This window comes from Leguminivora glycinivorella, chromosome 10 (genome assembly GCF_023078275.1).
Source record: "Leguminivora glycinivorella isolate SPB_JAAS2020 chromosome 10, LegGlyc_1.1, whole genome shotgun sequence".
NCBI lineage: Eukaryota > Metazoa > Arthropoda > Insecta > Lepidoptera > Tortricidae > Leguminivora > Leguminivora glycinivorella.
The window spans coordinates 3,979,682-4,003,427 of NC_062980.1; the positions used below are offsets into that span (position 1 = coordinate 3,979,682).

General features: G+C 42.2%; 3 protein-coding genes across 6 annotated transcripts; all 3 read right to left on the minus strand.

The window, feature by feature from the left end:
* Window positions 1-55: 55 nt before the first annotated feature.
* Window positions 56-22,048, minus strand: LOC125230333. The gene is made up of 13 exons (XM_048135464.1): window positions 21,888-22,048; window positions 21,174-21,332; window positions 20,478-20,599; window positions 19,112-19,256; window positions 18,313-18,537; window positions 15,558-15,696; window positions 12,758-12,867; window positions 11,755-11,952; window positions 11,396-11,582; window positions 9,941-10,056; window positions 9,483-9,656; window positions 936-1,040; window positions 56-184 (listed from the first exon to the last, which is right to left on the minus strand). The coding sequence occupies exons 1-13, from the start codon at window positions 21,963-21,965 to the stop codon at window positions 86-88; spliced, it is 1,857 nt and encodes a 618-aa protein (XP_047991421.1). The 5' UTR covers window positions 21,966-22,048; the 3' UTR covers window positions 56-85.
* LOC125230371 lies at window positions 1,792-7,562 on the minus strand. 4 transcript variants are annotated; one of them, XM_048135509.1, is made up of 3 exons: window positions 7,151-7,562; window positions 5,816-6,003; window positions 1,792-2,132 (listed from the first exon to the last, which is right to left on the minus strand). In XM_048135509.1, exons 2-3 carry the CDS (start codon window positions 5,918-5,920, stop codon window positions 1,968-1,970), a joined length of 270 nt encoding a protein of 89 aa, XP_047991466.1. In that variant the 5' UTR covers window positions 5,921-6,003; window positions 7,151-7,562; the 3' UTR covers window positions 1,792-1,967. The 4 variants fall into 4 exon arrangements, 3 of the variants coding, with proteins under 3 accessions (XP_047991466.1, XP_047991465.1, XP_047991464.1); XM_048135508.1 differs by having other exon boundaries at window positions 7,147-7,562; XR_007177512.1 differs by lacking the exon at window positions 5,816-6,003 and having other exon boundaries at window positions 7,147-7,562.
* Window positions 3,123-5,615, minus strand: LOC125230369. The gene is made up of 2 exons (XM_048135506.1): window positions 3,964-5,615; window positions 3,123-3,173 (listed from the first exon to the last, which is right to left on the minus strand). Exons 1-2 carry the CDS (start codon window positions 5,234-5,236, stop codon window positions 3,151-3,153), a joined length of 1,296 nt encoding a protein of 431 aa, XP_047991463.1. The 5' UTR covers window positions 5,237-5,615; the 3' UTR covers window positions 3,123-3,150.
* Window positions 22,049-23,746: the final 1,698 nt, after the last annotated feature.

Below are 23,746 nucleotides of genomic sequence, written 5' to 3' on the forward strand. Positions count from 1 at the left end.
TTTAGAAATTATTTATTATCTTATCAAAATAGGTAAGGTACCCTACGAAATATATTTACAAATGTATATTTTTAAAATGTACAAGTTACCGTACCCTGATAGTATTCAGGACCTCTATCAAACCAGGATTTACTTTCAGCATGGCTAACTTCGTCTCCACCATGGTGAAGTCACTTAGCTCCATCTGTAAACATAAATATACACTATACTTAAAGCCTGACAAGAAAGAGTAGAAACTAAAAGTGGTAACATCCTAGTGTCGTCCTTTTCACATTGCCTAATACATGTAAGGACACAAAACGACACTACGGTGGACGAACGTTTAGGTTACGGTGCGGACATTTTTCTCTGTGCTCAAGATGTTAGAGTGACTCTCTAGGTAGGTAAATATGTCACTGAAATTGTCATTTCAAATACTTCACAATTTTTAAGTATAGCTATTTATTTTTTGACCGGTCTGACCTAGCGGGTAGTGACCCTGCCTGCTATGCCGCGGTCCCGGGTTCGAATCCGGGCAAAGGCAATCTATTTGTGTGATGATCACAGGTATTTGTTCCTGAGTCATGAATGTTTTCTATGTTGTATTTATATATTACTAGTTTTTGCCCGCGGCTTCGCTCGCGTTAGAAAGAGACAAAAAGTAGCCTATGTCACTCTCCATCCCTTCAACTATCTCCACCTAAAAAAATCACGTCGATTCGTCGCTCCGTTTTGCCGTGAAAGACGGACAAACAAACAGACACACACACTTTCCCATTTATAATATTAGTATAGAAGTATAGATGTATATCGTTGTCTGAGTACCCATATCACAAGTCTTCTTGAGCTTACCGTGGAACTCAGTCATTTATTTATACTACTTAATAGTTGATCTATCAATGTAAACCTTTTTATAACGGGATAAGGTCTACCTAATATCTTTATGAAACACTCACCCCGTCGGGTGGGTCCTTGTCTCTCGGCGGGAACCTGCCGTACATTCGCTCGCAGATGGCACACAGGCCGCACCAGGTGCGGTACTTCAGTGTGTTGGCGTCTGACTGTTGAAAATAGATATTTGTTTCACAAGGGGGCAAAGTAGTTGTTTAACCGCACGTGCCAATATTGATACCCGTGCAAGCGAAAGATTTAAATATTGAACCGCGAGCGTAGCGAATGGTTCAAAAAGTGGAATCTTGAGCGTTGCGAGGGTTTCAAGGCACGAAGGTTAAACAAACTGCCACCGAGTGAAATACAAAATTTTTCACCACACCAACACGAACTATAAAACATCAAATTAAATCAAATCTATTTTGCTATCTGTTTTCGATTAGCAAAGTAAGCTTTTAACAGTTGGTGTGGTGAAAAATAATAAATCATTATATAAAATCAGTTGTACTTTTTGTGTCTCACACGCTACCGGTAGGAATATTAAGAAATATTTAGGTACTATCACAGATTTTTTTTGGTGTTTGAGCCTGAACTCAATTGTTTAAATAAAACAGTATAAAATATTACCATTGCTTTTAATGGATTTTAAATTACAGGTTTTGTCTAGGACACGCGACAGAGAGAGTTTTCGATTAGTAAAAAAGGGACGCTGGTGACGCGCACCGTGCTTTTATAGTGTCGCGACGGGGGAAACCGCGGCGCTTTTGTCTTCATTCCTATTGGTCCGGCAGGTCGAGGCTCTGCCCGCTGCTCATTGGATCAGCGGGGTGACCGGAGGTTGGCTATCCTGTCTGTGTTGCCAGTCAGGGCGTTAACATACTCCGGGGCGCTGAAAGACTCTCTTTCAGGATTCTTGTTGTGACGAGAGCGGGCATATTCTGTTCAGCGCACGCTTGATCACCCCTCTAGCGGTATTGATGTCTGCCACGCGAGGTACGCCATCCTTCCCGTGGTATAGTTTGACGACTCTGCCCATGCGCCAGAGCAACGGCGGTAAGCCCTCCTCCTTGATGAGTACTACTTCTCCCAGTTGTAGGTCACGTTGCCTCTCGCGCCATTTGTAGCGTTGCTGTTGTAGAGACACGTACTCGGCCGACCAGCGCTTCCAGAAGTGTTGCCGTAGCTGCTCCAGCCTCAGGTAGCGGTCCAGGCGGTGCGGGTTGCGGTCGTCGAGCGGCGGGCCCGGCAGCGACGTGAGCGGCCTAAAAATGAGAAAGTGCCCGGGAGTAAGGGGTGTAAAGTCTAAGGGGGAGGGAGAGAGTGGACAGAGAGGCCTACTGTTTAATATTGCCTCCACTTGGCTAAAAAGGGATGCAATTTCTTCAAAGGTGAGATGGGTGTTACCCAAAACTCTTTTAAGATGAAATTTGGCGCTCCTTATACCGGCCTCGACGTATCCGTTGAAATTTGGCGCGTAAGCTGGTGCGAATTTAAATTTAATTCCTTGACCAGCTGCAAATTCAGACAAGTCACTTTTATATAACTTAAAAAAATCATTAATTTCTTTAGCTGCAGCTACAAAGTTTCTACCATTATCGCAAAACAATTCCGCAGGTCTGCCGCGCCTAGCGATAAACCTGCGTAGAGCTAGCACAAATGCATCTTTAGATAAGTCGCTCACAGCTTCTATATGAACACATTTATATCTTAAGCATATAAACAGACACAAGTAACATTTGGTGATTTTACATCCACGCCCCCGGCGATCTGTTATTAAATAGGGCCCTGCCATGTCTACAGCTGTTGACGTGAATGGAAAATCAGCCTTAATTCGTTGCGCTGGTAAATTTCCCATTATATTTTTTAAAGTTTGGCCAGCGATACGTTTACAGGTGACACAATTGTGGGCCGTGCTTCGTGCCAAATTCCTGCCTCCGATCGGCCATATCTCGTCTCGTACTGAGGCTAGCAATGACTGTGGCCCGGCATGTAAGAGACGTACATGTTCATGTGTAAAGATGAGTTTAGTTAGTGTGTGTTTAGCACGTAACAACATTGGATGCTTCTGATCGTAAGTACAATCTGAAGCATCTAGCCTCCCACCTACTCTCAAGAGGCCTTGAGAGTCGATGAACGGGGCCAGGGTTAGTATGTGTGACTTGGGACTCAACCTGTGACCTTTGCGAAGCGTTTCAAGCTCTGCAGAGAATGACTCCTGCTGTGCAAGTTTAATTAGAGTGTGACATGCGTCTGTAAGCTCCTGTGCTGAAAGTGCACCAGTTAATTTAGGCCCACGGGGCTTACAGTTATTTATGAAACGACGCACATAGGCCATAGTACGTTGTAGTTCTGTGTATTTTGAAAATCTGTCAAAATCTATAATAGATGAGGTTTCGGTGTTAGTAGTGAGCATTGATGTTACTTTAGTTTCAGGTAAGACCTCCGGCTCTACAGCGTTTAATCCTGGCCATTCATTCTCAGGCTTTAATAGAAACTCGGGGCCTTCCCACCACAGAGCTGTCCCTGCGACATGTTGTGGATCCACACCACGAGTTGCAAGATCACTTGGATTTTGTTTTGTAGGTACATGTCTCCAGGTGGCTCCGGGAGCAAGGCTGTCTATAGCTGCTACCCTGTTGGCCACAAAAGTTTTAAGCTTTGATCTGTCTGTTTTTAGCCAAGCCAAGCAGCAGCTAGAGTCAGTCCAGAATATTGTGCGAGAGACAGGACGTCTCCAGGCTCGTACTACGGCTGCATATGTTTGGGCTGCTAACAAGCACCCGGCCAATTCAAGTCTAGGAATAGATGTGCGACGGATTGGAGCAATTCTGTCCCTCGCACACAGCAAATGTACTTTCTGTTCACCGGATTCAGAAATAGATTTAACATAAATGCAGGCTGCATATGCAGTCTCCGCAGCGTCAGAAAAACAGTGTAACTCTATTGTGCAGGTTGCCTCACATAATACATATCTAGGTATGCTAAGTGATTTAATGTGATGTAAGTTTTTAATGAATTTTGACCAGATATGCTGTATTTCAGGAGACACTGGCTCGTCCCAAGCTTTGCCTTCTTTCCATAAGGTTTGAATTAATATTTTAGCTTTAACTGTGCATAGACTTAAGAGTCCTAATGGATCAAAGACTTGGAACGTTTCAGATAAGATTTTTCTTTTTGTAACTATTTTATCAGCATGATCATTTTTAATGGAAAAGTTTAGTACATCTTGGCTAGGTTGCCACCCTAGTCCAAGTGTTTGGCAAGCTTGACTCAATGCTAAGTGATCATCTTTATTAATATAATCTGACTTTAATAGCCCGTTAGAATTCGAGCGGTATTTACGTAAATTGAAACAACCAGAGGCTAAAGCCTGTGAGACACCTGCTTGTATACGAAGCAGCTCTATTTCAGAGTCTGCGCCTGTTAATAAGTCATCACAGTAAAAGTCCTTTTGTATAATAGTCCTAACTAAAGGATCCTTGCTTTCAGCCCCTAACTGCCACAAACAGCGTGCTGCTAGCCAGCTCGATGAAGCAAAGCCGTACGTAACGGTATTTAAAGTTAGTGAGCGTATGGGTAAGTGCTCATCTTCGCGCCATAGAATAACTTGTAGGTTTCTATCTATTTCATTCATCATTATTTGCCTGTACTGTTTTTCTATGTCACCAGATAGCACATACTTGTACTGTCGGAATCTAAGCAATATGTCAAACAGTGGGCTTTGTATGTTAGGGCCTACAAGCTGAATATCATTTATTGAATACCCAGAAGAGGTGGGACAGCTAGCGTGAAAGACTGTGCGCATGCGTGTAGATTCACTCTCCTTCATCACGGGGTGATGCGGGAGGTGATTAGCTTTGTAACATCGCTCAGACTCCGACAGATGCCCTAAGTCTCTATATTCATTAATGAAATCAACATACATTGATTTTAATTCAGGTTGGTTACTAAAACGTTTCTCTAAACTGAATAAGCGCTTTTTAGCTATGTTAAATGAGTTGCCTAAGCAGTCCGGCGAGTCCTTTAAAGGCAAGCGCACAACGAATCTGCCGTCAGATTGGCGGTAAGTGTTTTCAACAAAGTGTTGGTTTATAGGGTGAGACTCGAACTCACTCCCATTTTTGATGGAGTCCGTTTCAGACGGTAGCTCCTCTGTTTCCCAAAATTTGGTCATTTGGGCCGACAGATCAGAGAGACAGAGGTGGCTGCGCGTGTTCCCTGTATGTAAATGAGCCGAGGCTCCCTCTACCGGTCCCGCTATTAACCACCCTAGTTTAGATGGGATTAGGAATGTGCGCTTGCTCGTTGGCAATCTTTTTGCAGCACCTGTCACAATAGTCCAAAACATTTCCACTCCCAACAGCATATCTATTTGGGATGGAACGTTAAATGTTGGGTCAGCAAGCTGCACAGAGGCAGGTAAGTTAAGGTGACTAATGTCTACATAGTTTTGTGGAAAGCGACTAGTTACTTGATCTAAAACTAGAAAGTCAATTTTGGCATTAAAATCACTGAGTTTAGATTGAATATGAGCTGCACAAAGCACAGGTTGATAGGTCAGAGGCGTATTTCCTATTCCTGTCACATTTGAGGCAGTTAGAGGCTGACAATCAAGATTTAGTTTTTGTCTCAAATTATGAGATAGATAATTAGACTGTGAACAACTGTCTACAAGACATTTAACTGTCTCCCTTTTGTTGTTAATAGGGTTGATCACTTCAATTAGAGCTGTTGAGAGCAATGACTCACTAGTGTTAATTAAAGTGCTAGCAGTGAGGGTGTTTTGCACCGCTGCACTGTCAGAGGTTAGCATAGTCGAGGAGCAAGCCACATCCGACCTAGCACTACTTGCAGGTTCGGCTGTTTGTTCCGTGCTGGCTCCAGGTGGAGAAGTGTTGAGTGTTTGTGTGGTGTGTAAGTATGTATTGTGACGTCTCTTACATACCCGGCAACCGTTCAGCTTGCACTGACGGGTCTCATGGTCCGGTCGGAGGCAGACATGGCACAGCTTTAGACGTGACGCCTGCGACCAGCGCTCGTCGACTGACATCTTTTTAAAGGCTGGGCAGTCGTACACTCTGTGATCACCATGGCACACGATGCACGGCCGACCCTTGTGGTCATCTTGTTTCTCTGAAATCACGAATGTTTTTATGTTTTTATCATGTTTAAATGAAGTTTTATTGGCCACAGGCTCTGGCTTGTGGTTAGATTGTTTTTCTCTCCTAGAGCGATACAGATTTTCTAAGATGTCTGCACGATTACTAAGAAATCCCCTAAAGTCATCGAGTGATGGCCACTCTTTGAGAGTGTTCCTATGTTCTTCCCATTTTGCATTAGTATTGACGTCTAACTTAGCCGTCAATAGGTGAACTAAAATTGTATCCCAATGCTCTGTCGGTTGACCTAATGTCTTTAGGGCCCGGAGATTTTTAACTACATGATCATTAAGGAATCTTAAGGCCTTATCCGATTCTCGCTGTATAGGTTCTAAATTAAATAGAGAATTTAAATGGTTAGTAATCAGCTGTCTTTTATTACTGAACCTGTCACACAAAATTTTCCAGGCTTCAGTATAATTGTTAGCGGAGACTTCTAAGTTTGCTATCACTCTGGCCGCATCCCCTTCAAGATAAGAGCTCAGATAATGGAATTTATGAATAGGTTTAATGTGATCATTATTGTGAATTAAAGATTCATAAAGGTCCTTAAATTCCATCCACTTATAATATGAACCATCAAATTTAGAGATTTTAATTTGAGGAAGCTTGAAGCCGAGATGCTCAGAATGACAGCCGTTCGATGAACATGTTCTGACAGAAGTCTCTGGAGAGGGTTTTTGAGCTTGAGAGTGTTCAAGAATACACTGAGCTGCAGCTATAGCATTATTGATATGGGTTTCATTGTTGTCCCGTTCTGCAAGTTCAGTGTCTAAATTTTCAAAATTAGCAACTTCGATTGAAGTTTGCAGCTCGTCAAGTCGCGTGGATAACTCTATAACTTTGTTTAATCTTAAGGTCAGCTCATTGAATTTAACACCTGATAACACTTCATCATCTGAAATTTTGTCTAAGTAAATGCGGAATTTGGAACTTGACCTTTAATCGATCCGCGTTTAGTACGCAATTCTGCTAGAAGAGCCTCCCTTTTAGCTGCCTCAGCCATGTTGAATTATGTTTTTAACTGGGCTAGCAAACAAGTCAAATACAATTTTAAAAATAAAATGTCAAGTTTAAAGTTATCCACGTTAGAAATAAAAATGTGAAAACAGCTTACGCGCCTTTTAAACTTCAACAGCTAGGCCGAGGTGTGTTGCGGCAGCAGTCCCTTGGACAACTTGCCACGTGGTGGCAGGTATGGGCGTGGCACTACAGATGTGGCACGCGATACGCACTGCGACGGTTGTCCACGGAATCCACTGAAATTGTGCAAACGAAACTGTGCATATGCGAACACAAACCAAGATGCAAGCAGGCGCGATGTTAGAATAGAACCACTTTGCGTCAGCGTAATTAGAAAGAAATAGATACAGTTGAGTTTAAATTCACCTTTTTAAAGAAAGCAGTGCCTTTGATTGCAAATGAATTTATCACCTTACGTTTTTATCACAAAATAAGGATGGCATATGCAATTTCTATTAAACTTTAAACGAAACTCAATTTTTAAATTAAAAGTATGGAAAGAACAATGCACTTTACTGTTTTAAGCAGAAAAAACTCGAAATGCAGTATGCGTTAAGCTATGCTATAAAGTAAAATTCATAATCCTACGGACTAAATTGACAAATGACTGACAGGAAAAATGATACCAGGAACAGCAAAATTAAAATAGGGAAGGGTATATGTCGATAACAATATATCGACAAGTTGTAAAGTACATACAACAGACAAGTTTAAATATATGAGTTTCAAATAAGAGGTACACATTTTGGTTTGTTCTATGTATCTTCGAGGTAGTGGATGAATACCATGCATTTTTACCCACTAGTTTTAAAACATAAAAAGGTTTCCGAGCCTGTAGGTAAAAAATAAAATACCATGTCCGACGATAATAAATTATCTGTCACGCTATGGCAAGTATATCATAAATATCTATATAATTTTCGAATAATATTATTGCTGTCTACTACTACTATTATAATTAATAGTAGTAGTAGACAGCAATCCGCTAATGCGGTCTACAGACCTTTTGATCTGTCGAAATCACAGAAAAAGTTGGTATATTGATTAGCCGATCAAATTGCCAATTTCATTGTCCCGTCTGGGTGCACCTTAAATCTACGATGTAATAATAATTTTAATATCGATAAGAACGACACTGGCCAAACTGTGGCAACATTCCTTCACACTTACTTGTCAATTTGGTCCGTAGGTTTATGGATTTTACTTTAGCAACGTTTATGTGCCAGCGTGGCTTTTGAGGTTAATGTCACACTGACAATTTGCAGATGCGTTCTGAAACTAAAACACAAATGAAGGCAATAATACGCAGCGAGCTCTCTCCTAATTTTAGATTGATGGGGAACTAGTGAAATTTGAATTTAAAGTAAGGTTGTCAAGTCAGTACGGGTAAAGGTCAAATAGAGGTTAAGTTGTTTACGAGTTCAAAGTTGAGTAAGTAGGTAGATATATAAATTGATGTTAGCTAAGTTGGGTTGGAATGAATTTAAATTTAAGGTTTGTAAATTGGAAAATGAATTTAAATTGGAAAAAAGGACTAGGGCTAATTAAGAAATTGGGGGAAACAGAATTAGGTGGGTATGGGCACTTCTCACGGCACTTTCCTTAAAAACTCGCCAGCCGCCACACGCTGCCGCCGGGTGCCGCGCCTTCGACGCTCGTCAGGTTTTTTCTTTGTTCGCCGCAGCTGTCCCCCAGGAGACTTCGGGAACTTGATATTCGGCTGGCGGCGATGTCCTTTTGCTGTCTTGCGTCGTCTTCTGCTCCAAGCCCACCCCGTTCCGCCAAGATGGCCGCTAGCTTGATGTGGCTATAAAAATTTAGAGTTCCTCTCTCCGCACGTGTCCTGTCACGGTCGCCAAAATGTTTGAGCCTGAACTCAATTGTTTAAATAAAACAGTATAAAATATTACCATTGCTTTTAATGGATTTTAAATTACAGGTTTTGTCTAGGACACGCGACAGAGAGAGTTTTCGATTAGTAAAAAAGGGACGCTGGTGACGCGCACCGTGCTTTTATAGTGTCGCGACGGGGGAAACCGCGGCGCTTCAGTCTTCATTCCTATTGGTCCGGCAGGTCGAGGCTCTGCCCGCTGCTCATTGGATCAGCGGGGTGACCGGAGGTTGGCTATCCTGTCTGTGTTGCCAGTCAGGGCGTTAACATAGTACAAGTACAGAAGGCTCACTCCTTTTATATTCACAAAATGCCACCATTCTAAATTCTTACCTACATTAAACGGACCGCACGCGAGCAGCCGACATTGAATTCTATTGCGCCGCGCGAAGGTCGACACCACTAAATGGGCCGCGAACTCGTGGCCCACGGCATGTACTTGTAGCGCGGCGATAGGATCGCGGAGTGAGCCGCCCCTGGTACAATTTTTGATAATGCGTTTATGACACTTTATTACTTCAATGGCGTGGGATACACACCTCTTCACTATCCTTGGACGCGCTTCGCTCCCTATATCCTTCCAGAGTTAGCTTGATTTCATCGGGAATATCTTCCTCTACGTATCCTGTCCACTGCATGATGGAGCGGAACTGCTCAACTTGGGTCGTGGAAAGGATGCCTCCCATCATGAGCGTCAGGCCGGCTCCTATATCCTGAAAATAGTTAACGATTTTTGAACCATCGTATTTCAGAGCTTCAAATTTTTTACCGCAAGGGATGCCATTTTGTGGTCCATAATCGGGGGTCGCATGGTCGAATTCCAGGGGCAGCCGAGGCCGATATTCCCCCAAGATTACAAGCTGGTATTTAGACACAAAAAGGCCAGGTCAGAAGTAGCAGGATCGTAGCAAAAGGAAATTAATGATCTCTGCCTACCCCTCTGGAAAACAGGCGTTTTGATATTTAGCCACATTAACTACTCTGGTACGACACCTACCTGTATTGGCATCTTGTAGCCATCGGGCCTGAACCTCCTAAGAACCGTCAGGTACAATAACTGCTTGGATTTCTTCAGGCTCACGAATCGCGCCGCGTACTGCATTGGTGTTATATCTGTAATGAGAACAAGGTCAATAACCTAACCTAAAATTGGAATTTGGAAAAAAAAACCCCGACCGCGACATAGTGGACCGATTTTCATGAAACATGGCTAAAAACACTCCCGACTAACTCAGCTTTCAAACAAAAAAAAACTAAATATACATCGGTTCATCCGTTCGGGTGCTACGATGCCACAGACAGACACGTCAAACTTATTACACCACACCCCGTCGTTTTTGCGTCGGGGGTTAAAAATGATAGAAACGTTAAGGCAGGGACTAGGGGGGGACGTAAAGTGGACTGGGTCGGCTTTTTTTTTATATTATTTATTTAGGATCACCAACAGACAATACATCATTCAAACATTTTTAAACCTTCATTAATTTAAAGTTAGATGTTTGCCCAATTATAGGTAATCACATCATGCACCATTGCACCAGTATCTTTGGAAAAACATGTGTACAGTAGTAGGACTTTTGGACTTAGTATAATTAGATTTAGTGAACATAAACAAAAACAAGAACAAGAATACAATAATAACATACTTTAGAAATTGGAATCCTTTACACTTTCGTTCGAAAAGCGGTGGGATGGCTTTCAAGTAAAATTAAATAAACCACCTGCACCAAATCGGCGGTAATCGAATTTAATCACGTGAGAATTTCCATAGGCTTCTGCTGCATGACGTTGATGAATCTGCTAACAGTAGTTGATGCAAATGGCCAAGTGCGGATCCAGCTTCGTGCCCAGGGGGGGGGGGTCACGTGGTAACGGCCTAGGCCCCAGGGGGAGTCACGTGGTCCATTTGTATGGCCAACCTAGGTTCCAGCAAATGGCCCTAAGTTATATAAATATATTAGGGATTGATTACTCACTCTCCAGCTCATTAGAGTCGATGGGCAGTGAGAACTGCGCGCTTTGCCGTGAAAAGACCCTCGGAATGTGTAGCCAATCCCTCAGGCTGACAGCTGGGACCTTCAGCTTTCGAAGCAGCATCTATCCTGCTCTAACATACTGTCTTACTCACTCTCCAGCTCATTAGAGTCGATGGGCAATGAGAACTGCGCGCTTTGCCGTGAGAATTAACCTCGGAATGTGTTAGCCAATCACCCAGACTGACAGCTGGGACCTTCAGTTTTTGAAGAAGCATCTATCCTGTTCTAACAGATAGTCTCACTCACTCTAGTCACTCTCCAGTTCATTAGAGTCGATGGGCAGGGAAAACTGCGCGCTGTGTCGGAACTGTCGGAAGAAGATCCTCAGAATCTGAAGTTAGTTGTCCAGACTGATGACGGGGATCTTTAGTTCTAAAAGTAGCATCTGTCCTACTCTAACATACTGTCTTACTCACTCTCCAGCTCATTAGAGTCGATGGGCAGTGAGAACTGCGCGCTTTGCCGTGAGAAGACCCTCGGAATGTGTAGCCAATCGCCCAGACTGACAGCTGGGACTTTTAGCTCTTTTAGTAGCGTCTGCATCTCTTGACCTGGAGTTCGCTCTGGTCGCGTACGCAGGGCTTCTTCTAGGACGTAACGACGCTGGAACGTTTTAGTTAAAATTTAGTTTATACAAATAAGAAAAGATTTGACAAAAATCGACGACAGAATCTATGTCAAACTTGTTTTGGAACTAGGTAAGCTATTCTGTCGCCGTCTACTAAAACATTCGCCTGACCGAAGTTATTGGATTCCCAAAATGGCAATTATGTACCTTAGTATCAAACTCAGTCTCAATAGCCTCTTCATCGACCTCCCTATGAAGATACTTCAGAATGTCATCATCCAAGAAGGAGTCAGTTTTCTTGGTCGCAGCCTGCTTGATCACTGGTAGCACTATGACGTCATCGTCCACCGGTGCTATAGAGCCCCGGGAACTTGGGTTTTGGGAGTCTGTGCCGATGCCAGCGATCTGGATAGTTAAAAATAAAATATAATAAGTAATATGTGAGAACAGCCATAGACTTTTTTTTCTGTTTGGGCCTGGGGTGCACTGACTAGGATCGAAATCGAGATTGAGATATAAATAGGTACTGGGAAATATTGTCCTTTATTACATTTTGTTCTGGGCAATAATGATTTCATGCCCGGCAATGAGCAGTCGCTGTGGCCGAAAACGTCAAAGATTTATAACCAACTAGGTCTTGCCCGCGGCTTCGCACGCGTTAGAAAGAGACAAAAAGTAGCCTACGTCACTCTCCATCCTTACAACTATCTCAACTTAAAAATCATGTAAATTCGTCGCTCGGTTTGGCCGTGAAAGACGGACAAACAAACAGACACACACACACTTTCCCATTGTATTGAGTATTGATACAATGATCCGGTTCGAAGGACCATGTTCTTTAAAGACGTACGTTGCTTTTCTCCCTCCTAAATCACCATATCTGGCCGTAGTAGATTATTGTTTTGCGACTGACCCTAAAAAAAAACGAAAGTGATACGCTAGATGCGGTAGAAAACAAGGTATAATCAGGGGCGGCTCACTCCGCGATTTTATCGCAGCGCTACAAGTACATGTCGGTGGCCGCGAGTTCGCGGCCCGTTCAGTGGTGATGACCTTCGCGCGGCGCAATAAAATTCTATGTCGGCTGCTCGCGTGCGGTCCGTTCGTTAACGTAGGTAAGAATTTAGAATGGCGGCATTTTGTGAACATCAAAGGAGTGAGCCTTCTGTACTTGTACTATTATATATTCTGTGGTATAATGTAAATTCACCTGTGTTTCTGGATCCTGCTGCGTTTGCGCCGCGAGTCCGGCGGACGTCAGTCGGTCGCTGCCGGTGGGACGCTTTCGATGCTTCTTGCCTCGCCTCCGTATCTCCCCGTCTGAAATTTAACGAAATGTGGGTTCTAATACTTGTTCTAAACATTCTAAGATAATCAACTAGACAGGGGTTTGGGCTCCAGTCTTTTACGCCCGACGGAATAATCGGATTACACTCGAATACAGAAATTCTTGGTGGCTTTTCTTAAAAAAAAACCGGCCAAGTGCGAGTCGGACTCGCGCACCGAGGGTTCCGTACAAACGTATGAATTTCAACTTGATAGCTCTACGCGTTCATGAGGAAAAAAGTAATAAGTTTATATTTATTAAAAACCCTAAAAATATATATTTTGTAATGTAACTAAAAATTTAAGGTTTCCGGAATTTTTCCTTTATGTGTGCTATAAAACGTTGCTTCATGCCAAATTTCAAGATTCTAGGTCGACTGGAAGTACCCTTTAGGTTTTGATTCCCTTGCGAGTACTTGCGAGTTTCAAAATATGCAGCTTAAATTGCTGTTTCTTTTGATTGCGTTGACATAGAAGTTTGATTTTGTTACAGCTTAAAGGTATTATAGACCTGAGTATTTGGTATGAATTTCAATTTAATACCTCTACGCGTTTATGAGGAAATGGGTAGTAAGGTTAAAATTATTAAAAAAATATATATTATGTGATGTAACTAAAAATTTATGGTTTTCGTAATTTTTCCTTTATCTATGCTATAAGACGTTGCTTCGTACCAAATTTCAAGATTCTGAGTTCACGGGAAGCACCCTGTAGGTTTTGATTCCCTTGCAAGTGTCGAAAATTTGCGGCATAAACGGCTGTATCTTTTGATTGCGTTGGCTTAGAAGTTTGATTTTTTCACAGCTTCAAGGGACAGTAGACCTGAGTAATTGATATAAATTTCAGCTTCATACCTCCACGCGTTCCTGAGAAAAAGGGTCTTGACAGACGGACGGACGGACGGACAGACGGACAACAAAGTGATCCTATAAGGGTTCCGTTTTTTCCTTTTGAGGTACGGAACCCTAAAAACTGGAATTATTTACTTGATATTCTTTTGACTTACTTTTTAACCCGCGACGCAAAAACAACGGGGTGTTATAAGTTTGTCGTATCTGTCTGTGGCATCGTAGCTTTCGAACAGATAAGTCGATTTAGATTTAGTTTTTTTTTGTTTAAAGGCTGAATTAGTCGGGAGTGTTCTTAACCATGTTTCATGAAAATCGGTCCACTTTATCGGGGGATTATTCAAATTCATTTTAATTTTGTGGTTATTGTTTTGTTGAGAGTTACTGTCAAAGTATAACCTAACCACAAAATTAATATTTTGAATAAAAAACCCGACCGCGACATAGTAGACCGATTTTCATGAAAAAAAAATTAAATCCAAATCGGTTCACCCGTTCGGGAGCTACGATGCCATAGACAGACAGGCAGACAGACACACACACAGACAGACACGTCAAACTTATAAGTTATAACACCCCGTCGTTTTTGCGTCGGGGGTTAAAAATGTGTAGTCACGGTGCATAGATTGTCATCTCTCGACACAAGCTTAGAACTTTTGAACCTCAGTTTTGACAATTTGGCCCATATTCTTATATAGGCAACGGTGAATGCTCACTATATTATTAAAAATTCCTGAGTTAAGGTTGGTTCATGAATCACATTTTTTGAACCCCGAAAGCAGGAAAATAATCCTACCGACTGCGCCACGTAGTATTTTATAATAATAAAAGTTCGTTTGGAGGAACACGATGTATTTTATTGTATTCTTAACAAATCCTTAAGTTATAAATTAATATTATAAAATGCTTACCGTTCCTTAAGCCAGGTTAGGAGCAAAGAGAATGTGGTCACCCGATGAAATTTTACATTTTTTTTTGAAAGTACTCGGAAACTGGGCCCTTACCCCAGATACTACACTTACAGAAGACTGCATCCAAATAGCACTAGACCCTACTCATAGTGTTGTGTTCCTGCCGGTGAGTAAGGCTGCCAGAGCTCAACGAGGGTGCGGTGTGCTGGTGACGGAAGGACCTACGGAACTAATTTGTTCCGTCTATTGTCCTTTGAGTCATCGGCAACCCGATCCCTCTTTGGAACTTGTACACTCCCTTTTGCTGTGTACTTAACACAGCAAAAGGGAGTGTGCAAGTTTCTAATGGGTTGGCAACGCGCATGTGACACTCCTTGAGTTGCAGTCGTCCATAGGTTACGGTGACCGCTTTCAATCAGGCGGACCGTATGCTTGTTTGCCACCGACGTAGTATAAAAAAAAAAGTGGTAAAAGGAAAGAGTATTTTCCCCTCACTAGCTCGGAAACACGTGTTTTGTCCTTTAATACCAGCGGGTAAAAACGCATTTTATCCACTAGTGGGTAAAGTAATTTGACCTTGAATAGAGGCAAATTTTCTGCTTTAAAATTGATAAAAGTGAGTAAATCTAGTAATGAAGATGTTTTACCACCTGTGTAACTACTGGAAGCAGTGATTAAGGCGTTTCTTGCGTTGTAGTTTCCTCGCTATAGTGAGGGGAAAAGTTTTGTGTTACACACGAGTGCAAATGTATTTTACTTCTCGTGTGTTGAAAAACTCGCAAGCTCAGGATTCTATTCTCGAACCACTCGCTTCGCTCGTGGTTCAACTATAGAATCCTTTCGCTTGCTCGTTTTTCAATTCCACACTCGGCGTTAAAATACAACTTTGCACTCTTGTATAACAAATAACTATTATATATGTTACCTCCAGAGCCATCTAAAGTGCCCCGAAGAGTTTCGCTCCCGTCGTTCTTCTCAGACTTGGACCGCTGTGACGCAGGCGCCGCGTCAGCTTTGTTCTTACTCTTAATCACCTTCCCTAGCTTTAGGGCTTTCAGCTGGTTCTGCAATTACGAAAATAAATAAATAAGTAAAATAAATAAATATTGGGGGACACCTTACACAGATCAACTTAGCCCCAAACTAAGCAAAGCTTGTACTATGGGGTGCTAAGCGACGATATACATACTTAAATAGATAAATACATACTATACATAGAAAACATCCATGACTTAGGAACAAATATCTGTGCTCATCACACAAATAAATGCCCTTACCGGGATTCGAACCCAGGACCGCGGCTCAGCAGGCAGGATCACTACCGACTGAGCCAGACCGGTCGTCAAATGTTTATTGATCGTGTGTGCATTCTATTTACATGGAGGATTAATGCCATACGAAGTTATCAAAATAATCAACAAGCTTTGAAATTTACGTGTGAGGCAAAGGAGCAGACAGGTAGCCTGATGGTAAGCGATCACTGCCTGCCATGGACACCCCGAAACACCAGAAGTGTTGGAGGTGCGTTACCGGCCTTTAAGATGAGGTGGAAGTTTCTGGAGAGACGCACAGTTGAGAATGATGGAGATGGAAATGTTATACTCTTTACAAAAGGTACCTCACACGAAGCGATGAACACATCCGGCTTTAGAAATGCGGTGAAAACGGTAGGTACCTACGTGCGCTGTAGTTTTTGCGCTGCATTGGACCTTACTTTTTACCTTACTTAAGTAAATTAGGCGCGCAATCTAAAGTAAATATACATGAGTCTTCGTTTCAAATTCACTGGATTTTACGCTTTTTAATAAAAACTCAAAACTGCTAAATCTTAATTACCTCAAGTTTTTTAAAGAACTCGTCACTATCATGGTTCAAAGGTTTCTCTTTCTTCACCTTCTTAGACAACACCACACTCGGCAGCTTCATCCGTTTCCTCTGCCCAGTGGCGCCCCAAGCGGTCATAGACAGAACTATATTCGACGCGATTCTCTTCCTACTTCTAGGAGCATAGTTAATGACTATTCTTGTTAAATGCATTAGGTTGCAGTCACAAGATGGGTTCAGAGAGGGCAGTATAGATTTCCGTTTTGCGCGTCTCGGCTTGGCTGTGTATAGATTATCACCAGTTATAAAGAAACTTTTCTCTTTTTTACTTGGCTGTAAAACTGCGAGACTTGGCTTTTGTTTCTCCTTCGGTTTTTCCTTTCTTAAAGGTAGCAATTTTGTTTTCGATATTAGAAAAGGTAGCATTTTTATACGCGTTAAAAGCGACTGTTTGACTGTGAGGTTGGATGCAAAGTGATAGGAAAAGAGACAGTTATTGATTATATCCTCTTATCTGATAAAGTAATGCTCTAGTAATTTTTGTAGAGGACGGAAAATAACCTACACATTTACGTCAATTTATTAATAGCTACGTTAGTTTAACACAGGTAGGTATGATCTACGTGTTTCACCTTGTTTGTACTACACATGGCATTGACATTTATTAAATTGCCTGAACTATCTATAGGTTATTCGGGTTGACTTTTATCTATCTAATCCTTATTGTTGGCTCTCATGATGTTGTTAGGTTTGAAACCTACTGGCCCTTTGATTGTCTGGACTGCAACAGCATACCATATAAGCTATAGATAGCTAGCGAGTTAGGTATACGGTTCTATTCCACCATCGGACTCTTAGACGCACGGCCGATCTCCATCCTTACTCGGTAGATATTCCACGAATCCGCACGAAGCGCTTTGCTTCTTCTTTTCTTATGCGCACTGCCAAGGAGTGGAATTCCTTGCCGGCGGCTATATTTCCGAGCTTATATAACCCGGCAACCTTCAAATCAAGAGTGAACAGGCATCTTCTGGGCGAGCGCACTCCATCGTAGGCTACGTCTTTGCCTTTGGCTAGTCTGTGGCCAAGAGTAAGCCCATTTATAATGATAAAAAAAAATATGCAGGATATCCCTTGAAATCTCTAGTCAGGATTGCTGAGTGATGTTTACAGAACATTGGTGCTATTCTACTGTAACATCTCAAACACGATGGTGATGCCACAATGGTTATAACTGTTCAAACTGCCCTGTTATTAGACGAATGTGAGCGCCTTCTGAAAGGCTCTTGGATTACAGAGAGCGTGGTGTAGCTTCCTCTGGTTCTTTTATGGATTCTATTATAAGGTTTCTTAGATTTGATTCTAAGGTTTGAAAGCATAGGTACCTTTTTCTTTTCCCGACTAGCATCCGTCTCTTTAACGGTGCCCGTTTCGACTGCACTAGAGGCGATGCCAGTGGTGGTAACTGTTCACATTGTCCTTTTTAAGGCGACTGTAAGCGTAAGCGCCCTCTGAAAGACTAAAATCGCCGAGAGCGCGCGTTCTATGACATCTAAAGCGGTGTAGTGTAGCTGATTCCCTTGTGGATTAAAGTGCTGATTAGGTATTACCTAGACTAATCAAGTTTGAAAGCGTAGGCACCTTTTTATTTTCCCGACTGCTTGGACAGCACCAATGGTAACGCCAATGGAGGTAACTGTTCACATTGGCCTTTAAAGACTGGCCTGGCCTTTAACTTTATAAGAAGACTGTATGCGCCTTTTGAAAGACTAAGATCGCCGAGAGCGCGCTTTCTATGACATCTAAAGCGGTGTAGCTGGTGGTATTACCTAGACTAATTAAGTTTGAGAGCATACCTTTTTATTTTCCCGGCTAGCATCTGTCTCTTTAATGATAGGAGCTCGCTTGGACAGGACCAATGGCGATGCCAATGGAGGTAGCTGTTCACATTGTCCTTTTATTAGACGACTGTGAGCGCCCTCTGAAAGGCTGAGGGATGGGAGGGAACGGTCGTTGGTGGCGCTTGTGCCGTGGCCGGCTGTCATGTCTGAAGTTGTGTAGCCGTGGTAGTACAACGTTTCCTGGAGGAAATAATGATGTTTTAGTCAATTGATAACTTGTCAAAAATGCTAGCAGCAAAATCTAAGTCAGAATAGTTAGGTAACTAATAGGTACTCTGGCAATCGAGTAGCGGTTGCAATTAGACTACCAGACAACATTCTATATCTTTATACATCCATAGAGCTGGCTGTGACTCCTCTTCAGATCTAAAAAATAATAATATGATAGTTCTGTGTTGGGGTTGTTCGGGTGGGTAGGTACGTAGGTAAGACATCTTTGAGACCCCCTTAGTCTCTTAGACGTTCCGCAGGCGAGCTTCGGTTCAGAGCAGCTGACAGTGGTCGCGGATAAATTTCATGTATACACTGTAGAATTATGAAACTGTGATGTGAATAGTACCTGGCTGTGACTCCTCCTCAGGTCTAAAACAATGGTGGTTCTGTGGTGGGATAGATCGGGAGTGGGATAGATCTTCGAGAGCCTCTATACTTGCCGCTGGCGAGGGTCGGAGCCGGCGTCAATAGTCGCGGATAAATCTCCATATGACAAGACATCTACACTGTAGGGTAATGTAACTGTAACAGCATGCAGTACCTGGCTGTGACTCCTCCTCAGGTCTAAAACAATGGTGGTTCTGTGGTGGGATTGGTCGGGAGTGAGACATCTTCTAGAGCCTCTGGACTTGCCACTGGCGAGGGTAGGAGCCGGCGTCAGTGGACGCGAATCCGTCTCCGTATATCTGGAATCAAATTTTATATACGTACTTCAATGATTTTGCCACCACAACAACCAAGTATTGGGCATCCACGGTGTAAAACTGTTAACATACATACATACAATCACGCCTGTATCCCATGAAGGGGTAGGCAGAGCACATGAAACTACTCAAGTTTCAGTGCCACTCTTGGCAAATAAGGGGTTGAAAGAAAACGAAGTTTTGACATTGCAGTGACAGGTTGCCAGCCTCTCGCCTACGCCACAATTTGACCCATATCCCACAGTCGCCTTCTACGACACCCACGGGAAGAAAGGGGGTGGTGAAATTCTTAACCCGTCACCACACGGGCACTGTTAACATAATCCCCAGATTCCCTGGACACGTGTGACAACAGCAAGCAAGGGTAGTTATCACATGCGCATTGGCGATGCTGAACTCCTCAAAAATACCCTCATCTCACCAGCACCTTAGTTTACGAAAAGCAGAAACTCTTTTTTCCTATTGAGTGATAGATCGTTCATGCTCCGGGATGTATCTCTCTCTTTCTCTCTCTCTCTCTCTATCGCTCTTATGTACCTACTAATTGGTGGAATAGAGCGTTTCGTTCGATACGGAGTGTGAAAAATTTCCACTTCGCCTAGGCTGGCAAACATGGTACAGCAAAATTAGGTATAAATTAGGGATGTACCGACTAGTCGCCGACTAGTCGGGAAAGCCGACTATCCGGCCACATTTGTAGTCGGCGATTAGTCGGCGACTAGTCGGCAAAAAAGGCCGATTAGTCAGCACTTCATTAGTGATAGAAAAACTGAGAGCTACAGCTTAAATTTATGGTTGTATCATGTACCTATTCGTAATTCCTTTCTTTGTAAGAACAACAAATATTTGTTATCATCACAGAAAGAAATTTCCTACCTATGATTATCGATTTCATAAGCAAGATCACTACCCACTAAGCCAAGCCGGTTGTCAAAAATGGAAAATGTATATAAATATTGTCATGAACCTCTGAACTTGTAAAAAATCATGAAAAGCGCGAACGAAGGACCAAATATAACATTCAAAATGTGAATTTAGTCGACATTTATGTTTCGGCCGACTAGCCGACTAGTCGGCCGACTAATCGGCCACCCAAGCGCCGACTAGTCGGTAGTCGGCCTAGTCAGCCAAATCAATAGTCGGTACATCTCTAGTATAAATAAGCACAGTTAAAGACTAGACTACACTTATAGACTTTATTACCTTCTAAACATGTCCTCAGTGACGATGTCATGAGGAGTTCGGATCTTATCCTTGTCCGGGCCATTCAGATCTTGTATTTTACTCAGGTCCTCGCCGAAGCAATGTGTTCTGCCCTCCAGCAGCTGTAAAGTGTAAACAGACGATAAAAATACTATTAGATGATTGTGGCAGTGGCTTGAGTTAGGTCAAGATTATCAAGGTAATATCTCTACTGCCGCGTAGCATGATCTGTGTAGAAGACAAGGCTAGTCCACTACTTACCCAAGATTATTTTTAAAATAGGGACTTAATCGCGTATGACTACATATTAAACTGATCTCCAACGTTTCAGGGACGGCGTTGTCCCCGTGGTCTCGGGTCTTCTCCGAGACCACGGAGACGATTAATACCGATCCGGACGATTAGGTATTACACATAATTATTTTCTTAAAAATAATTATGTGTAATAATCGTGAAAGTTTAAATCAGTGTGTTACCCAAGATTCCTTAGCTCGTCTCACACACACCTTAATAGCTTAGGTAGCAGCCGGTGATTAGATACATTAGACCGGAGCAACCGAGTCCCACAAACTCCATAGCTTCGGTATCAGCCGGATGGTTACATGGAGAGGAGCAACCGCGTGCGAAGGGGCGAATGCAGGGGGAGGGAGGAAGGCACCAACAGCTAGCCGCTATGTATAGAAGATAAACACTTACCCAAGAGTCCTTAGCGCGTCTCACAAATTCCTTAGCTTCGGTATCAGCCGGGTGGTTGCAAAGAACGGAACATCCGTGCGAAAAAGGATTGTAAAGCCCCGCGTATGGGCGCAGCATGAATGGCGCTGGCGTCACTGAGCATTTTAGCTCCAATGAACTCTGGAAGGCGATAATATGAACATTAGCGATTGATATATTTAGATACAGACACAAAATGTATAGTGCCAAGCGACCCCTACAGGCAAGGTATGGTACCAAAATGTTAAGGAGTTGACAAAGAACCGGACGGGTTGGACATTGCTCCATTGACAAGAGCACAGCCTCTTAAAATACATACCTACAGTCACCCCTTTTTCCCAGAGGGGTAGGCAAGAACACGGATTTCCTACGACCTGACAAACCACTTTAGCTTCACGCACAGCTGTTAAAGAGTGCTAAATGCTTCTACCTGAATTTCATTGCAAAACTCTACAAGGCCGACTTCGACAAGGCATTAAAATTACAAGTGCTTTAGGTACCTACATACCTACTCAGTATTTTAGTATCGTTTATATCTTCAGATATGTATTTAATTAGGCATTAACGACCTTAAGCCTTTAAGGCCTACTGAAGCACTCTTCACACGTTTATGAATGCGTTTCACTACTCTCTTATATCTTTAAAGTAGGTACTTTAGGTATACCAACATACACACATGTAGGTATCTTTACCAACCTGTTGTGTGTTTCTAGAAGCTTCTGTAGACTTCTGTGGCACAGAAGCAAGCAGCCCGGTGTTGCTCAACAACCCCATTTCTTCATGTCAACGAACCAGACACATCTAAACTCCATCTAACTGTAACAGGGAATATCGATCAAACGCTTATAACTTAGTTACCATAGTTTTCTATATAACATACAGTCAAGTGCAAAAATATGTAAGTATCGAAAAAAGCTCATAAATATGGTACTTCGCTCTTATTACACCGTACTAACGGCCCAGCCACGACATTGGTCTAAGCGCGACAGCGGTGAGCGGGAGCCATACGTGCGAACGAAAAGTCCCATCGCTGTCTCGCTCCAATGTATGGCCGCCGCTCACCGCTGCCGCGCTTAGACCAATGTCGTGGCTGAGCCGTAAGATGCTATGGTACCTACATATTTTTGAGTAAGATGTGTACAGTGTACACCCATATATTTGCACTTGACTGTTCCTGCCGGCCAAGCCTAAGTGACAATCGTTGATGTTGAGTCTGATAGGGAGAGCTACAATACTCTTACGAAGCATTAAGCGATTCTGACGTTGGCTAGGTACCCTGATAGAGTATAGAAACAAACACTTAACTTTCCACACACACAGTTGATAACTAAACTTGATAGCTGTCGTTGTATTTTTTCCACGTTGCGTGTTGGTCGTCGTCGCCGCATTCCTCTTACTCCGCACTTCGGGATAGGAAACTAAACTACTATTATTAGGCAACAAGTACTATCTTTCAACATTTAAAAAACGCAGCCTGACAAAACATTGAAATAGATGTTACACAGACAGAAATAGTTTATAATTACATTACTCTAATACGACTTCTATAACCAACTCATTAGGTTCAGTTTAGATTTCTCAAAAGACCAATCGGGCGATGGCGTGATAGTTTCAGCCATTAAAATAAAATTTATGGTGATGGCAAAATGCACAGCATTTTATGATCCAGGTCTACTTGATTAACGACGATCGTGAATGTGAAACCATGTGCATTTACGAGCAGATACGATTGCGGAGTAGGTATTTAGTGCCTAGTACTTAAGAGTGAACCATAATGTCTAATTTCTATTAAATTAAAAAGACGGCAATGTTCGCACGATTTTCCTTGATTACAATAGATAGTTTGAGTCAAGGTTTTGCCATGAGAAACAATTAAATATAATGTTTTTAATATGTATCTGCGTAGTTTATAAAACGTAACTTTGGTAGTGAAATAGCTGAAGTATGGACTCGCGAGCGAGAGCGCAAGTTGTGCTAGACCGCCTGGTTTAAAATATGCCGCCCGCCTATGTTTCAGTTCAGTTATTACCCTCGTTAGGTCTGAGGATCATAGTTAGAATCAAAGACTAAATTGAATTTTTTCACATATATTATTCAAAAAAATTTACACAAAAGCACTAAGACATCCATTTAACCTTATTGTCTAAATAAATGAAGTTTTAAACCGACACTCAACCTCTTAAATTAATTAAGATATAATTTGTCTCTAAAAATAATACTCATTTTTCCTCTTTTCAACATCAGAAGTTACTATGGCGTTACCAAAATAACAGCTACCAAGCGACATCGGGGATCGAAAACTCTAGAATATGTCATTAATTCCAATTTACCTCACTAACAGGGTCTATTTATTACAAAGGGAATTTATTTTACAATTTTAGTGCATTAGTCACTGAATGTGTACATTGGGTGAAACTTACGATTCTTAATGTATCATTTTAATTCTTAACATTATTGATTCCACAGCGACTACTAGCAAAATTAATGACAGTTAACATGAAGAATATTGAAAACTTAGAAATTCGTACAAATCATATGCACTAATTACAATAAAT

Coding starts and splice junctions, on each gene's coding strand:
- LOC125230333 (XM_048135464.1), bottom strand. CDS start 21,965: ATGGGGTTGTTGAGCAACACCGGGCTGCTTGCTTCTGTGCCACAGAAG. Junction 21,333..21,887: donor CTTCTAGAAACACACAACAG/GTTGGTAAAGAT, acceptor ATCGCCTTCCAG/AGTTCATTGGAGCTAAAATG. Junction 20,600..21,173: donor GACGCGCTAAGGACTCTTGG/GTAAGTGTTTAT, acceptor TACACTTTACAG/CTGCTGGAGGGCAGAACACA.
- LOC125230371 (XM_048135507.1), bottom strand. CDS start 6,589: ATGGAATTTAAGGACCTTTATGAATCTTTAATTCACAATAATGATCAC. Junction 2,133..5,815: donor GCAAGCTGAACGGTTGCCGG/GTATGTAAGAGA, acceptor TCTCATTTTTAG/GCCGCTCACGTCGCTGCCGG.
- LOC125230369 (XM_048135506.1), bottom strand. CDS start 5,236: ATGCTGTTGGGAGTGGAAATGTTTTGGACTATTGTGACAGGTGCTGCA. Junction 3,174..3,963: donor CACAGTTAAAGCTAAAATAT/TAATTCAAACCT, acceptor CATAAATAACTG/TAAGCCCCGTGGGCCTAAAT.